Source organism: Elephas maximus, chromosome 7 (assembly GCF_024166365.1).
Source record: "Elephas maximus indicus isolate mEleMax1 chromosome 7, mEleMax1 primary haplotype, whole genome shotgun sequence".
Lineage (NCBI taxonomy): Eukaryota > Metazoa > Chordata > Mammalia > Proboscidea > Elephantidae > Elephas > Elephas maximus.
In genome coordinates, this window is record NC_064825.1 from 75,268,321 (window position 1) to 75,285,876 (window position 17,556).

Below are 17,556 nucleotides of genomic sequence, written 5' to 3' on the forward strand. Positions count from 1 at the left end.
GTCTGGACTGTGCTGTGAAAGCCTGTTTGACTGTGAAGGTGATGTAGTCCTAAAGGGTCTTTCTGAAAGTCAGGGTGGAGTTCCATCTCCTGGCAGCTTCTGACCCTTATAACTTGATTTAGTATGGATCTCAAACCCAGGCACTCCACCCATTTTGGACTTTTTGGCCCCAAAGCTTAGTTGTCATTTTAAACAAGCAAAAGTCTGGGGAGAATGGACGTTAGAGAGTTCGAACGTTAAGGCTCCCCCACCTGCTCGGCCGGGAGGGAGTTGAAGATGTGAGATGTGGGTGGATGGAGCTTCCTGGCTTTAGGAAAGAGAGCTGTGATGCAGCATCCTAGAATGAACAGGCAGGTGGTGACCTTTATGCTCATCTTTATCACTTCGGCATTTTCCATTTTCTTTCCTGGATTTAAAAAAGTAAGATCATTTAAGAAAGGTAATTAATGGTGGGATCTTGTACCATGTTTTAGGGAAAAAATGTACCTGCTGGGCTTTTAAGAATGTTGTGTAGATAGGGAGCTTCCCTTTTTCATTATGGTAAGATGTCAGTAACATAAAATTTGCCATCTTAACCATGTTTAAGTGACAGTTCACACTCACACTGTTGTGCAGCAGTCACCACCCACTTCCAGAATCGAGAGTACCCATTAAGCAGTCACTCCCCATTTCTTTCCACCCCCAAGCCCGTTAGCCTCTACCTTTTTCTTTTCTAACAGAGAATATATTGGGTGGTATCTGTTGTCTTATCCTGTTTCGTGTATGCAGAATGCTTCATAATTTAAAGAAAAATTAAAGAACACATGAACTGTAAATGTTATCAGGCATACTTGGCTCTAACCCAGAGTTGGTTTTTTTAGCACGTTGGAAACCACCTTTGACACCAATGTCACCACGGAGATAAGTGGACGCAGTATCCTCAGCTTGACCGGAAGGCCTACTCCGTTATCCTGGAGACTCGGCCAGTCCAGCCCCCGGCTCCAAGCAGGGGACGCCCCCTCTATGGGCAACGGGTACCCCCCTCGAGCCAATGCGAGCCGGTTCATCAACACTGAGTCAGGTCGCTATGCATACTCTGCCCCGCTGAGAAGACAGCTGGCAACCAGGGGCAGCAGCGTCTGCCATGTGGACGTCTCAGACAAGGCAGGAGACGAGATGGAGATGGAAGGCATCAGCATGGATGCCCCCGGCTACATGAGCGATGGGGACGTTCTGAGCAAGAACATCCGGACTGATGACATTACCAGTGGGTGAGTACCTGGGGCTTCACGCTTCCTACTGAGCGAAAGAAGGCTTGGCACCTGGTTTCTCTTTGCAGGCCTTTATTTGAGTTCCCCGAAAGAGATCAAACCACCTCCTTCAGCTTCTGCTATCCTTGTGGATGGTAGCACTGCTGTCAGTCAGAAGACCTGGGCCACAGTCCAAGCTTGGCCAGTAAGTTGCTGGGTGGTGCTAGCAGGCCTCCACCCACAGCCAGAGCGATGCTGGAAAACAAACCATATTGTGTCAGGCCCTGGAACAAACTGTGCACTTAGGATGGAGTCTAAGCTCCTTAGCATGGCCTACCTGGTCTACATGATCTAGCCTTTGTCTGCCTCTTAGATATCATTCTACTCCGCTCCCCATTCCCCTACTGCAGCCGTCTTTTCTTTCTTTCTTCTCTTTTAATTTATTTATGTAAAAAAATTAAAAAAATTTTTTTTTTTTTGTTAAAATACATGCAACAAAATATATACCCATTCAGCAATTTCTACGTGTATAGATCAATGCTACATTCTTTACATTTTGTCATCGTTCTCATTATCTCTACCCATATTGTTTTACCACCATTAATTTTTATACTTTTCTGCCCTTAAAGTTCTCATTTGTGCTTTAGAGTTACTATTGTCAGTTTGATCACAGATAGTTCTTTAAATGAGCAAAATGTTCCAGGTTGACATTCTTTATTAATTGAGCTAAGCCGTTGTTTTGTTACACAAGACTTCATGGGATAGTTTTCAGTTAAAGGTTTAGAGATTATTTCAGGACAATAAATTTGGGGGTTCCCTCAGTCCCAGTGGATCCATTTAGTCTGGTTTCCATAGAAGTTTGATGTTCTGTTCCATATTTTTCCTCCTTTTGATCAGGATCCATCTGTTGAGTCCCTGATCAAAACATTCAGTAGTGGTAGCTAGGCACCAACCATTTCTTCTGGTCTCATTGCAGCCATCTTTTCTGCTCCTCAGTCTTGTCAAGTTCTCCTGTATTTCACAGCCTATGCACTTTCAGGTTCTCGGACTGGATCCTCTTTTCTCAGATCTCTGCATGGCTGGTTCCTTCTTGCTGCTCAGTTGTCACATCTTCAGAAAGGCCCCCCTTGACCATTCAACCTGAAGTAGTTTGTGTGTCCTGCCCCTACCCAGTCATCTCCAACACATTACCCTGTCTTATTCTCCTTTGGAAGCTTTGTCACTATTTGAATTTATCCTGGTTATTTGTTTATGTTTTATTGCCGCCGCCCCCCCCCCCCCACTACAATAAGTGCCATGAGTCCAGGGACACCATCTGCCTTATTCATTGCTCATGAATCTCCAGTGCCTATCTCAGTGATCTGTGCATAATGTTGTTGGTTGCTGTCGAGTTGACTCCAACTCACGGCAACTCCACATACAACAGAACAAAATGTTGCCCAGTCCTATGCCATCTTCATAATCATTGCTATGTTCAAGTCCATTGTGGCAACCGCTGTGAATTCTGAGTACCGAATCCACCAGCCACTCCTTGGAAAACTTTTGGGGCAGATCGACTCTGTCCTATAGGTTCGCTATGAGATGGAATTGACACGATGGAAATGGGTTTAGTTTGGTTTGGTTTCCCACATAAAGGGCTCATCTTCTAGCACTATATCAGACAATATTCTCTTATAATCCATAGGGTTTTCATTGGCTTATTTTTGAAAGTAGTTTGTCCTAGTTTGGAAACTCTGTCCATTATGGCTGACCCTGCTGGTATTTGAAATACCAGTGGCATAGCTTCTAATATCATAGCAACATGCAAGTCACCACAGTAGGACAAATTGACAGATGGGTGGTGATTGTACATAATAGCCTGTAAGTATTGCTGAATGAATGAATGCATGGATCAATGAATGAACTTCCCTGTTTCACAGTTTGTTCATATGTAAAGCTCAGGGGAGGGATGAGATGATGTCTGAGGAACGCTGTAGATGGAGCAGGCCATGATTTTGTGTACCATGAGGCCTGGCTTCTTGTTTGTTAGCTCCACTTGCATATCAGCATGTAACTTTAGGGATGTTTCTTTACTTCACTGGCCTGAGACTTACTTACCTGTTAAGTGAGCTGCCTCAAAGTTCTCCAGGATCTTTTCTACCTAGAACATTCTAGCAATCAAATTACAGATAATCAAAATAGGGTAGAATAATCATGCCACTCATTTCCATGAAAATAGTGATCAAGCACCTCATGGATGTGTTAATATTTTCGTAATTTTAATAATAGCTAACTCTCCTACTATGTGCCAAGCACTATGCTAGGTGCTTGCATCTATTGTTTAATCCTCACAGCAATCCCTTGAGATAGATAGTATCATAATCCCTGTTTTACAGATGAGAAAACCAAGGCCCAGGAAGGATAAACAACTTGGTCACAGTCCCTGCAGTCATTAAGGGGCAGAGTCCAGGGGCTGTGCCTCCAGACACCATGTTGCTCAGCCACCATGCTGCACCAGTGTGGCCAACGTTTTATTGAGGCCTTGAAATAGTACAACTGCTAGAATTTGTATTTCAAAATGAACTCCCTTTTTGCTTTGTTCTGCTTGTCTGGCTAGGAGCCCTGGTGGCACAGTGGTTAAGAACCCAGCTGCTAACCAAAAGGTCAGCAGCTTGAATCTACCAGCCACTCCTTGGAAACGCTTTGGGACAGTTCTGCTCTGTCCTATAGACTCGCTATAATTCGGAATCGACTCGACAGTCATGAGCAGCAGTGGGCACCTGTCTGGCTAGAAGTGTTCTTTTATTTACTTAAAAGCCTGAGCGTAGAGGTGCTTTGGCTTTCTGCCTGTCGATTTTATTTTGAAGGCAGAAACCATCAAACTCTCAGAATATAACACATTTCTGCTCTCTGGAATGACTGGGAAAGTTAATTGGCACATTAGATGATCTAGTTAATTTGAAGCATCGTCTTGTATTTATTTCTAGCTTTCTGTAAACGTGGAAAACAGTAACGTATACCTATTGCTAAAATTAAAAAGCACATCATTTAACCTTATTATTATTTAGAAGACTTTTGGTATCCAGCATGCCTCAAGGTGATCATTATCAATTACCATTGTAATATACTACCAAAAAGTCATGCTTATTTCTTGAGGGTTCTGTGCCCTGTAATATAGAGTTTATTGTCAGACGAGGCTTTTAAACATAAAAAACCTGTTGCTGCCGAGTCGATTCTGTCTCATAGCGACCCTCTAGGACAGAGTAGAACTGCCCCCATAGGGTTTCCAAAGAGCTGCTGGTGGATTTGAACTGCCGACCTTTTGGTTAGCAGTCAAGCTCTTAACCACTGCATCACCAGGGCCCCTTTAAACATAAAAAAACCCAAACCAAACCCATTGCAGTCAAGTCGATTCTGGCTCCTAATGACCCTAAAGGACAGAGTAGAACTGCCAATTGGGTTTCCAAGGAGCGACTGATGGATTTGAACTGCCGACCTTTTGGTTAGCAGCCGAAGCACTTAACCACTATGCCACCAGGGTTTCCTTAATAAAAGGTTAGTAAATTTATTTTGATGTAGTACTGACAGTTTCCACAAGGTGGAGATATTGACACATTCTAAACTGGAGCGGAGTGATGTCATAGTGAGAAAGTCCTGGTTTCTTTACCCAAACCAGAGTCATTACCTTTGCTAAAAGCACGAGTGTTTACATTTCAGGTTCTGCTTTGTGAAGCTTACACTTTTAGCATATGAGATAGTGCTTAGGACAAGTGTAGATAAAAGTGCTAAGAGTAAGCACAGCACCCAATTACTGAAATCGGAGAAGTCTCGTCTGGGTTTTTCTTCCTCCTTTCCTCTTAATACAGGAATGTATCTGCAAAATGAGGAGAGGTAACCAGATGGGTTTTTATACTCCTCCGAGGTGCAGCATTCTAGAACGCGTAAGTTTACGCTCTGGAAAGGCATGTGAGTTTCTGCTTTGAGGCCAGTTTGCCTTTCTGAATGCTGAGTTCTGGGCAAGTCAATTAATTTTCTATTCATTTTTCCCCCCATATTGAAATGACAATGTTATAGATATTTAAGGACTGGTATTTTACTCTACACTTCAGAATCTAAGAAATAAATCGTCGTTGAGACAATTGATACAGTGGAAAGAAAGCAAGTTGACATATCAGACAGACCAGGGCTTAAACCCAGCTCTCCCACTTGCTAGCTCTGTGACGTTGTTAGGTGCTGTCCAAGTTGGCTTTGACTCATCATGACAACGTGACAGAGTAGAACTGTCCCATAGGGTTTCCAAGCCTGTAATAGTTAAAAGAACAGAACCACTGCGTGGGTTCAAACTGCCTACATTTCAGTTAGCATCCAAGTACTTAACCCTTGCACCACCAGGGCTCCATATGTGGCATTAAACCAGAAAACCAAACACGTTTCCATAGAGTCAACTCCCACTCGTAGCGACCCTATAGGACAGAGTAGAACTGCCCCATAAGCATGTCATTTGATTTCCCTAAACCTTGAAGCACAACAATTAACATAGTTTTAAAATTTTTGCAATTAGATTTTGTGTGTTTATCAGATATATGTCATTATCAGATACAATCTTAAAGAAAAATCTAATTGCAAATATTTGTCACCCGCAAACATCCAGGTACTCAGAAACAATGAGATGATTAAAGTTTTCATCCAAATCTTTGTTTGACTTGGTGAAAACACAGCCTTGATGTATGAGTAACGTACAAGTCCACACAGAGGCTCTTTGAGAAAAAGTCTCGTTAAAATTTACAGCAAGTTTATTTTAAAAGTCTGAGAGAGAAATTCTGATTTCTGAAAACCCTATAACCTTTGTTTTTAAAATAGCGCGGTGCCTTGGCTTAGTCGTCTTTTTTGGGTACCAAAAAAAAAAAAAAAAAATTTTTTTCTACTTTGTTTTCTTCACTGGATGTGTGTGTTTTGTGTAACTTTCAATTCTAGGGAAGGTGGGGCTAAAATTTGTTTATTAGCTCGGAGTTTAGCTAAGAACCTAATGACAAATGCTTTTTCTTCTTCTTCTTCTTGGTAGTTTCACTTCATTTTAATTTATTTTGATTTTGTTGCTGAGAATATACTCAGCAGAACATACACCAGTACAACAGTTTCTCCATGTGACATGGATGACATTCTTTGAGCTGTGCAGCCATTCTCACCCTCCTTTTTTGAATTGTTCCTTCACCGTTAACGTAAACTCTCTGCCCCCTAAGTTTCCAGTCTAATCTTTCGAGTTGGTGTTGTCAATTTGATTCCATCTGTGTAGTTCTCAAAAAAGCACAATGCTCAAGGCAAGCATTCTTTACTAGTTAAGCTAAACTATTGTTTGGTTTAAAGACTTAGGGGCTATTTTTAATTTAATGCTTGAGATTTAAAGATTATCTCAGGGCAATGGTTTCAGGGGTTCATCTAGCCTCGATGACTCCAGAAAGTCTGGATACCATGGGGGAGAATTTGAAATTCTGCATTTTCCCCCTTTTGATCAGGAGTCTTTGTTTTGGGGTGTGTGTTTGTCAAACCTTGTATTGTATTTGGTTTGTATCAGGCATGTTCTAAGCACCTTACTGGTTGTCACCTGATCTCACCACTTCCTTTTATTAGGTTGATAAATTGGGCATTGACTAAGTGGAAAAGAATTTAAAATAACAGATGAAGATGTCTTTCACTAATTTTTGATCTGTGAAGTCAATCCATGTACTGATATTCTATTTCATGTTCTAGGAATTCAGAGAGCCATATGGTACAGAGTAAAATTAAAGCAACAGACTTAGCATCCATATGTTTGGAAGCCTTTTTTTTTCTTTGAAAGGAGGCACTGAGTTGTATAATCTTCCCTGCGAGGACATCAGCAGTTTCTCCCCAAGTACCTTTGATACTCCCCATTGCCTTTGGGAACCAGTCTAAACTCCTTAACTGAATGGGGAAGGCTCTTTACAATCCTCTCTTCATCTGCCTTCCCTACCGTACCCCTGGCCACATCTCCTCTCACATCCCCCACATTTGCCACTGCTTTAGGCTCCTTGCTATTTCCCAAAGGCTGTTTCTAGGTCTCTGCAAAGCTCCAGAAATGCTGCTTCCTTCTGCCTGGAAATCCCTTCTCTTTTGAGAATACCCAGGTAGTGCAAATGGTTAACAGGCTTGGCTGTTAACTGAAAGATCAAATGTTTGAGTCCATCAGAGGTACCTTGGAAGAGAGGCCGGGTGACCTGTGTTGAAGAATCAACCTTTGAAAACCCTACAGAGCACAATTCTACTCTGACACACATGGGGTCACCGTGCATTGGAGCCGACTCGGTGGCAACTGGTCATGCCCTCTGACAGATCCTAAAACCACCACCCCGTGATGCCCTGGACTCTCCCAGTCAGGGTGAGTTTTGTCTCCTGTGCTCCTGGTGCCCTTGGTTCACCCCTAACACTACATGTAACTATGTAACTCTTTCATTTTTTTTTGTTAAATAATGTTGTGTTTTCTGTGCAGGTTTATACAACAGTTTATGTTTCCATTCAGCAGTGACATTGGTTACATTCTTCACAGTGCGTCAACATTCTCATTTCTGTTCTTGTTGTTCCGTTCCCATTAATATTGGTTCCCTCCCCCCTTACATTGTCATCTTTGTTTTAAAGTCATTGTTGACCATATAGGTGAGTTTTTAAAAGAGCACAGAGCTCATGGGTGATATTCTTTAATTTGTGAGCCACTTGTTATATAGCTAAAAGGTAACCTCAGGGGCTAGTTTGAGTTCAGAATTTAGAGAGTATCTCAGGGCAATAGTCTCAGGGAGTCCTCTAGTCTCAGCTGGTCCAGTAAGTCTGTTTTTGGTTGTCCCTTTTTTTTAAGAATTTGAGGTTCTGTTCCACATTTTTCTCCCATTCCATCAGGGTCCATCTACTGTGGCCCTGACTAGAATGGCCACCATCTAGTTCTTCTAGTCTCAAAGGAGGTGAGGCCGTGGTTCGTGTAGACTATTATTCCTGTAGTCTAGATTTTTCTTTGAGTCTTCGGTGTTCTTTCTCTTTATTCTGGGTAAGTGGAGGCCAATAGTTGTATCTTAGGTGGTTGCTCGCAAGCTTTTAAGATCTCAGGCACTACTCTCCAAACTGGGATGTATAATATAACTTTATGAACTATATTGTGTGGGACTGGGTCATTCTTTTTATTTTTGTAACCCTTTCGTTTTACTTGTTGGAGTGTCTGATAGGAGGTGGATGCTGTTGGAAAAGAACATGGTGGCTCAGCCCAATGAACTGGAGCGAGCCCTTAACCTTTGAGGATTAGAGATAGAGCATGACAAGTACCTGGCAAAGAGGCAGGGTTGTTCGAGAAATGTCCACACTCATGCGTGTACGTGTGTGTCCACTAAACTCAGAGCTCCTCGAAGGCAGACAGTGCCTATTATTTTTCTAAGTCCCGGGACTAGCATGGTATTTAATAAATATTTTGTGAACGAATGATCTATTCTTGGTGCCTAACTCCACAAGACCTTGGGTTTATATAATTTGCTATCTCCAACTGTGAAACCCAGTAATTCTGTTTACAGGACCCCCCCCCCCAAAAAAAAACCAAACCTAGTCCCATCGAGTCGATTCCAACTCATAGCGACCCTATAGAACGGAGTAGAACTGCCCCATAGAGTTTCCAAGGAGTGCCTGGTGGATTTGAACTGCCGACCCCTTGGTTAACACCCTTAGCTCTTAACCACTACGCCGCCAGGGTTTCCCGTTTACAGGACGCTTGGAGAAAATCACCCTAACCTGCGGTGTCTTTCTGCTGCAGTGCATGACTCCATCTAGTGGCCAGTGTAGGATGCGATGCTGTGATTTCGATGACTTTTAGCTCTAAGAATCATTGTATTGGTTTCTGATCCCCAGCTGGTGGTACCTGGGGCTAAGGAAGCAGAAGTTGTAGCAGTTTGCTTGTCTTTTAGAAGCAGCCTGGCTGATGAGCCAGCTGTTTTTCACTGTTGGCTTTTTGGTGGCCAGATCATGTCTGTCAGGTGGCAGGGATTACTCCATCAGCAGATACTACGTGTGTTATGTACATCATAGGAGACTGAGCCCCAGGCTTCCTTAGAAGCTGAGGAAGCCATCCCTGCTGAACTACTTGTAGCTCCATAAATATGTCAGAGTGTTTGATATTTCTGTACTGTTTGCATGTACAGTACCCTGTGTTTAGATTGCCTTTTCCATCATTGCCTGCTAGTCACCTCCTCTCTGAAGCCTTCCTTGATTCCATTCAAGCACAGGTCTTGGCTCCTTCTTCTGGGCTTTCATGGTACTTAATGTCTACTTTGTAGTAGCATTGATCTCACAACATCAGAATTATTATTTTGATGCTCATTTATCTGTGGACATCTTTTGTTTACTCTTCTTTGTGTCAAAGCACTTTGCACAATGCCCAGTGCAGAGCAGATTCTTAGTCAATATTTAACTAATGTGCGTGAGGGAGGGACCATGACTTTCCTGCCTTTAAGAGTCCATATTGGGGTGAAGAGAAGGTGTAGTACCCAAAACCAAAACCAAACCCATTGCCACCAAGATGATTCCGACTCATAACGAGCCTAGTAGGACAGAGCAGTACTGCCCCGTGGAGTTTCCAAGGAGCTCCTAATGGATTCCAACTGCCTACCTTTTGGTTAGCAGCTGTAGCCACTACACTACCAGGGTTTCCGGGTGTAGTACAGGGCTAGGAAATGATATAAGCCATTTCAGTGGGAGTTCACGAGACCTCCTGAAGGTCAGAATAGTGGGAGACCTTTGTGGCAAGTTTGGACCTGCCCTACACTTGAGGCCTAAGGACACCAAGATTCCATAACACGTTCACAGTTACAACAAACAAAAAGTGTATAATCACACCTGATATTCCACTGGGCCTTACTTTGCCATTTAAGAGGAGACTTTCTTTAATTCATAGTTCTACAGTTGGCAGAGGCTACTGTTGTGGACTGAATTGTGTGTTCCCCCCCCCCCAAATATGTACTGGAATCCTAACCCCTGTACCTGTGGTGAAGGAGCCCTGGTGGCACAGTGGTTAAGCATTTGGGTGCTAACTAAAAGGTCGGTGGTTTGAACCCGCCCAGTGCCTCTGCAGGAGAAAAGAACTGGAGATCTGCCCCTGTAAAGATTACAGCCTAGGAGACTCTATGGCGCAGTTCTACTCTGTCACATGACATTGCTATGAGTCAAAATCAACTTGTTGGCATAGAACAATGACAATACCTGTGGATGTAATCCTGTTTAGAAATGAGGTTTTCTTTGTAAATGAGGACATACCAGTGTAGGGTGTGTTCTAAATCTAATCATTTCTGAACTATAAAAAAGAGCAGATTAGAAGACAGACATGTGGGGAAGATGGTGGTTTTGGTACTAGATCAGTGGTTCTCCACCAGGAGCAATTTTGCCCCCAGAGGACATTTGGCAATGTCTGGAGACATTTTTGGTTGTGAAAATTGAGGGCGTGGAGTACTACTGTGTAGAAGCCAAGCACCCTATAGAGTGCAGGACAGTCCCCCACAACAATGAGTTATCCAGCTCAATATGTCAGTAGTCCCAGGGTTGAGAAACCCTGCTCTAGATAGGAGACCCCAGACTCTCAGTCTTGCATTCCCTCTCAGTTTTCCTTACAAGATGACACCTGGTGTAGAGAGGGAGAAGATTGCTTGCATCACTCACGGCAAGGAGGAAACTCAAGGTCGCGAGTACAGTGCCCTCTGGTCTCCGTGGCTGTAAAACATGGCATCAGGGCATGGTGCCTTCTCCTCCAACTTCACAAGGAGGAAGGTAGAATCACTATCAGCATTGAGGGCCCAAGGCTGGTGGCTGTGAGGTGGAGGCCAGACACACCTCCATCCTCCAAACTTTTTACCATTTCTGACACCAGCTGTCCCTCCCACAGCACTCTCTGCTTCTCTGCCAGGCTTGGTAATTCATTGCAATGGCCACACAAACCTCACAGACCACACTCACAGTTAAGGGGTTTATTAGACAAGTAACAGGTTATAATTCAGGATTAGGAATGACTCAGGGTACAGTTTTTCAGTCCAGACAACTTCTCAGCTGTGCCCACAGGCAGACTCTTTGTTCTCTTCCCCCTCTCCCCCCATCCTTTCCCCCTCCATCTCTGCCTCTCAGGCAGAGTTTGACCTCTACCCTGCTCAGGCAAGTGTTATGAAAGCTTTTTAGCTTCACCGATAAGTGCCCAGAAGCATCCCACTAGCGCTCTCTCTCTGTCTCCTGAGCCTAAGAGGTTCTCAGCCCAAGGATCCCAAAGGATGTGCTCTACTCCTAGCTCTTCTTTCTTGATGGTAGTGAGGTCCCCCTTTCCACCTCTGGGATGGTGCATTTTAAGCCTAGCAGGATGGTAAAACTGACCAGCTTACTCATTAGGGTTCCATATACCTTATTTGCATGATCCCACCCCTACAAGTGTTCTATGCACCTTTTTTGCTTTGTTAGCACGCTGTTCAATCCCCTTTGTGGGCCACAAGCACCTTATTTGCATAGCCCCACCCAATAATTTGGTAGGAGTTTTAAGACCATGGCGAGAAAGGCTGCATAAAAGTGATCCAGAAAGGGCCACATAAACCAGAGACTACATCAGCCTGAGACCAGAAGAACTAGATGATGCCCAGGTACAACCGATGACTGCCCTGACAGGGAACACAACAGAGAACCCCTGAGGGAGCAGGAGAGCAGTGGGATGCAGACCCCAAATTCTCATAAAAAGACCAGACTTAATGGTCTGACTGAGACTAGAAGGACCCCAGAGGTCATGGCCCCCAGATCTTCTGTTAGCCCAGGATAGGAACCATTCCCGAAGCCAACTGTTCAGACAGGGATTGAAATGGACTATGGGATAGAAAATGACACTGGTGAGGAGTGAGCTTCTTGGATCAAGTAGACACATGAGACTCTGTGGGCAGCTCCTGTCTGGAGGGGAGATGAGAGGGCAGAGTGGGTTAGAAGCTGGCCAAATGGACACGAAAACACAGAGTGGAGAGAGAAAACATGCTGTCTCATTAGGGGGAGAGCAACTAGGAGTATATAGCAAGGTGTATATAAATTTTTGTATGAGAGACTGACATGATTCATAAACTTTCACTTTAAAGCACAGTAAAAATTTTTAAAAAAAACAAAACTGATCCAATCCGCTGCAAGGGCAACGTCCCTTATTTGCATGGTTGCTGCCTACCCTACTAGTATTAGTGGCTCAAATCTATTTTAAAAAAAAAAATCTATAGCTAAGGTAATTTATATTCTGGTTCGTGTCTGTCTATCTCTATCGCTTTACATGATGAGACCCTGGGGCTGCTTCTGCCCTTCCTTGGCCTCTTCTGAATGCCCACTGGCCATACTCTTGTGGTCCGGTGGGTCACCCATCAGTCCTGGCCCAGGTCATTGGCTCATAGCCCTCCATGCAGAGCCACCTCCCCCACCACCCATTGTCCTCTTGTGGTCTTGCCAGCCAGTGAGGGTCCCATCCATGCCACCTGGGAAACAAGGAGGCTCAGGAAAAGTAAACCTCAAGATCTCTTTCTCCCTTATGGCAGTACTCCAGATTTCATGTTGCTGTCTATGACTGTGTCCTGGGTTGACCTGCAAGGCCTCCTAAAACCCCCAAAAGGACAGCAGAAATAAAACCCTTCTCTACTGCACTTATCTAATGCATCTCCTTCTCCTGCCTCCTCTTCCTTCCCATCATTCCCTCAGGCGGGGAAGAGGTAGACCTTTCTTTGAGCCCTCCTTCATTAGATCTCCTTCCCACCATAAAGCAACAAGCCTCATGGTTGCAGCAAAAGGGATCTCCTCACTACACTATAGGAAAATGCTCTGACCTGCTAGAGTCTTGGATATAAATGGAAACTGAAGGAAATTAACAGATCCTCTTAAGCAAAAATCTGTTTATGCTGTTGTTTCTTGAGGTTATTATTATGCTATGAAATCCTTTTTTTGTTTGTTTTTTTGAATAGCAAAAACTAAATATTAACTCTTTTGGTGTGACTGATTCCTTCTGTTACATTGGAATTTACTGCCCAGGCAGCTGGATGCCTTAGGTACATAGTCATCTACTCAGAAAAAACAGGAAGGAGTCCACCTACTCAATGTAAAAATGAAGTGATGTTTCTCTTCCTGCTGGAGTCTAAGTGAGATGCTACACATGTCGGTGCTGCTCATTATGAAAATAGGGAGATGTGATCGTGCCGTGAAGCTTGCTGGACCAGTCTGGACTTCTTTCTGGGGCTTTAGCCTAAAACTTAGGGGACAAAATGTTATCCCAAGAGCCAGCCTTACCCCTTGATGGGTGCTTCCTGTTTTTGTGACTTCTAGCCATAGCCATAGCGTTTAAAAGTCAAAGTGTTTGAAAATGTTACACATACACACACACACTCTTTTACTCACATACACATAATTACATACACGCACACATCAGAAAGACACCCATATAAAATATTTCTGTTGACTGTTTCTGCACACTAATTAGGAGAGAACAAAGCCCATACCTTTTGCAAGCTCTAAAAGGTTAGGGTCAAGACTGTCTTGAACATTCACGTATCTTCATTGGCTACCACAGTGCCTGTTCCATTGTATGTAGTCAATAGATGTCTGCTGAATGAATGTTGCCTCTGACCTTAAACATGGTATACCTCTAAATAAATACATGCCTAAGATTGAAGCCCCCTTGAACTTAAGGCCCTGGCCACTCAGCCTTTCCCCTCCTGGGTCTTGCCTTGTACTCTTTGACTATTCCAGACCTTTGGACCACCTCTATCCCGGTGAGCTCAACATTGACAACACAGGAAAAGGAACAGCTCAGAATAAAAGGGGCCATTTGCTGTGTGGGGTAGTGGAACATGGAGATGCCCCTTGCCCTCTCTTCCTCCAACAGTGATGGGACAAATGTGTGAGGTGTTTCTCACCAAGTCAGCACAGAACACAGAACACAGAAAGCAGCACCGTGCATCAAAAAGAGTGCATTGATAGCATGAAAGACTCTTTCTTATCTGGTGAACGTTTCCCATGGTCGTTCCAGGGCCAGACCTGGAGAGACCTTGACAGGCTGTTGTTCCTGGCAAACTGATAGGAGAGGAAGCCAAAAGACTCCTTGATCCAAAATGCACTTCAGAAGCCAAGATAAATGACTTCAGGCAAGGCTGCCCTGAAAGGCGCTGGGTCATGGCAAGTCCTCACAGAGTGTGGCAGGCATCTCTGTGGATTTGAAAAGGGTAGCCTCTCAGGCCCATCTGAGTGAAACTATCTAGGCTTGAAAGATTTGAAAATCTCAGGTTGCCAGCCGGTCACTGGGATGGTCGTAGTAGCATTAGGAAGACTGCACTGTCCTGGAAAGGGACTGACTCAGATCTGTAGGCACACAGATCTTTGGGGCCTTGGGTATGTCACTTGCCCCTAATGCACTGTTGTTGTTAGCTGCTTTCTAGTTGGCTCCCAACTCATGACAGCCCCATGCTCAACAGAATGAAACACTGCCCAGTCCTGCTTATCCCTGTCATCTGTTGAGGATCGGACCACTGTGATCCACAGGGCTTTCATTGGCTGATTTTTGGAAGTAAATATACCAGGTCTTTCTTCCTAGTCCTTCTTAGTCTGAAAGCTCTGCTAAAACCTTATTCAGTGACCTGTTCAATACACAAGTCTCCACTGACAGATGGCTGGTGACTTTGCATAAGGTGCCTTGGCCGGAATCAAACCCAGGTCTCCCGTATGGAAGGTGAGAATTCCATGAGCCACCAATGCCTCACTCCTAATATGCCACCCACGTCTTAGCACACACACTTTAAAAATACAAATGAGGCTCCAAGATGGCATTAGAGGCCCAGAGTATCCCAAGAGGTTAGTGACAGGGTAGGCCAGATCCCAGTCTAGGGGTCTCTCCAATCCACTCTGCTCACCTCAGTGTTTCCTCACTGACAGGTCTTAATGGTGCATGACTTCACAGAAACCATAAACATTTTTCCGTGTTCGATATTTTCCTTGATGTTAAGTATCCCAGGCAAATACACTGACCTGTTTTCACAAGCAGCTGTCTGGGTAGGGTAAGAAAGCACAGACAGTCATGGGGGTGGGGAGGATTAATTTCCTCTCATGGTTGTGATTTCACCTGACGCTGGGGTGGGAGGTTGATTGATGGCTCTGACTACCAATGTCCGTTGTCCCTGAGGCATCAATTTTCCACCTCTTCTTCCATTCATGCTAAGCCTACTTGATTACTGAGTGTGGGAAATCTATCAGCCCTTATCGGCAGCTGGATAGGTAGTTTTATCAGAGGAGAAAGAACAATTGAGTTAAAAACACCCTGAATGAGGAGAAAGTCTCCCACGTTCCCCAGCCTACCCTAGCACCCAAGCCACTGTTGGTGAGGATGGATTTAGCAGGCAGAGGGCAGGATTAAAACAAGATTGACAGAACAGGCATGTGGAAAAATGAAGTGTGGTGCAGCTCAGACATGGCAGCTCAGACCACCACTCATGTCTAATAGCAAATGTTAGCCTAGTAGTTTATGGGCAAGAGATGAAAAAAGGGGTGACTTGTCTTCTCAGGAAACTGGGTTTAGAGCCCTGACTTTTTGGAAATTTCCGTGCTTGGTTTGAGATTTGTGTCCTCTTCTACCTCCCCCTGCCCATAGCATTCTAAGAAAAAAACAACCAAACCTGTTGCCATCGAATGGATTCCAACTCATAGTGACCCTATAGGACACAGTACAACTGCTCCGTAGGGTTTCCAGTGCTGTAATCTTTACAGAAGCAGATTGTCACATCTTTCTCCCGAGTAGCGGCTGGTGAGTTCAAACCATTTACCTTTCAGTTAGCGACCAAGCACTTAACCACTGCACCACCAGCACTCCCCTAGCATTCTACAGGGAAGGAAAAGTTAAAGGAAACAAAAAAGGGTGCTTTGGGAGAAGGAAAGCATACCTCAGGCCCTTCTTGATTGGTCCCTGAAGGGACTACTCGTCACCTGCCTTCCCATCCTAGTGACATCTTTCCGGTCCCAGAACCTTCAAAGCAGCTTCTCCTGGGCAGTGAAACTGGAAATCCTTCCTTTGGTTTGCCTTGCAGGGAGGCTGCACAGGAAAGGCAGTAAAATTCCATTTAGCAAGTGTTTATTGAGCTCATTGTCTGCTAGAGACTATGCAAAAGGCATTGAGGCCCAGGAAAATCAAGACACGGTCCTCAAGATCCTAAATTATGGGAGGAAGAACGTGGAACAGAAGACTGCTAAGGAGACCAGTGAGGGAGCAATGAAAACTGCTAGAACGAGGAATGGGACCAACAGAGAATACTGGAAAGTAGGGGTCAGTGGGAAGAGTGTAGGCTATGGAGTTAGACCTGGATTTTAGTGCTGGTTCTACTACTCTTAGCTCTGTGTCCTTGAGCCAGCTGTTTAACCTCACTGTGTTCATCTCATAGGGTAGTTGTGAGGCTTTAATGAGGTCGTGTGAAGTCTCGGCCCAGTGCCTGGTACGCATGTACTAAGCATCCAGGATATGTCACCTTGAGGACTAAGGTGCGCCTGACCCAAGCCATGGTATTTTCAATTGCCTCATATGCTTGAGAAAGCTGGACGATGAATAAGGAAGACTGAAGAAGAATTGATGCATTTGAATTATGGCATTGGCAAAGAATATTGAATATACCACCGACTGCCAGAAGAATGAACAAATGTATCTTGGAAGTAGTACAGCCAGAATGCTCCTTAGAAGCGAGGATGGTGAGACTTTGTCTCGCTTACTTTGGACATGTTATCAGAAGAGACCAATCCTGGAAGAGGACATCATCCTTGGTAGAGAGTCAGCAAAAAAGAGGAAGATGATCAGGATGGATTGACACAGTGGCTGCAACAGTTGGCTCAAATATAGCAGTGATTGTGAGGATGGCACAGGACGGGGCAACATTTTGTTCTGATATACACTGAGTCTCTGTGAGCTGGAACCAACTCAACAGCACCTAACAACAACAGATATTTTACCACCATGATGTCTACCACCACCATTAGCAGCTGCAGCATCTTCAGGGCATGTGAGCTGGGCCTTGAAGGATAAACAATTGACTGGGAAGAGCAAAGACATGAAGATAGGTGGGCATGGAGCATGCTATCAGAATGGTGGCTGGTGAGTTTGACAGAGTGTAGAATATGAGGGACGATGAGGAGAGGAGATGGGAGGCTGGAGAGAAGACCGGAGGCAGGACTGTGCATCCCCACCTCCAAGACCTGTGGGCTTGATCTCAAAGGCAGTGGGAACACATAACTGGGAAAGGAATGCACTTGGCAAGCTTCACAAGGGATGGGTTAGAGATTCAACACAGGA

General features: G+C 44.4%; 1 protein-coding gene across 10 annotated transcripts in view; it reads left to right on the forward strand.

Moving 5' to 3' along the window:
- Positions 1–17,556, forward strand: part of NAV2 (neuron navigator 2) — a 451,696-nt gene that overhangs the window by 269,806 nt on the left and 164,334 nt on the right. For all 10 annotated transcript variants that reach the window (XM_049890692.1, XM_049890693.1, XM_049890694.1 and 7 more), the window contains one exon: positions 861–1,250. In XM_049890692.1, coding sequence (XP_049746649.1) covers positions 861–1,250 — 390 coding nt within the window. The remainder of the gene's footprint in view (positions 1–860; positions 1,251–17,556) is intronic.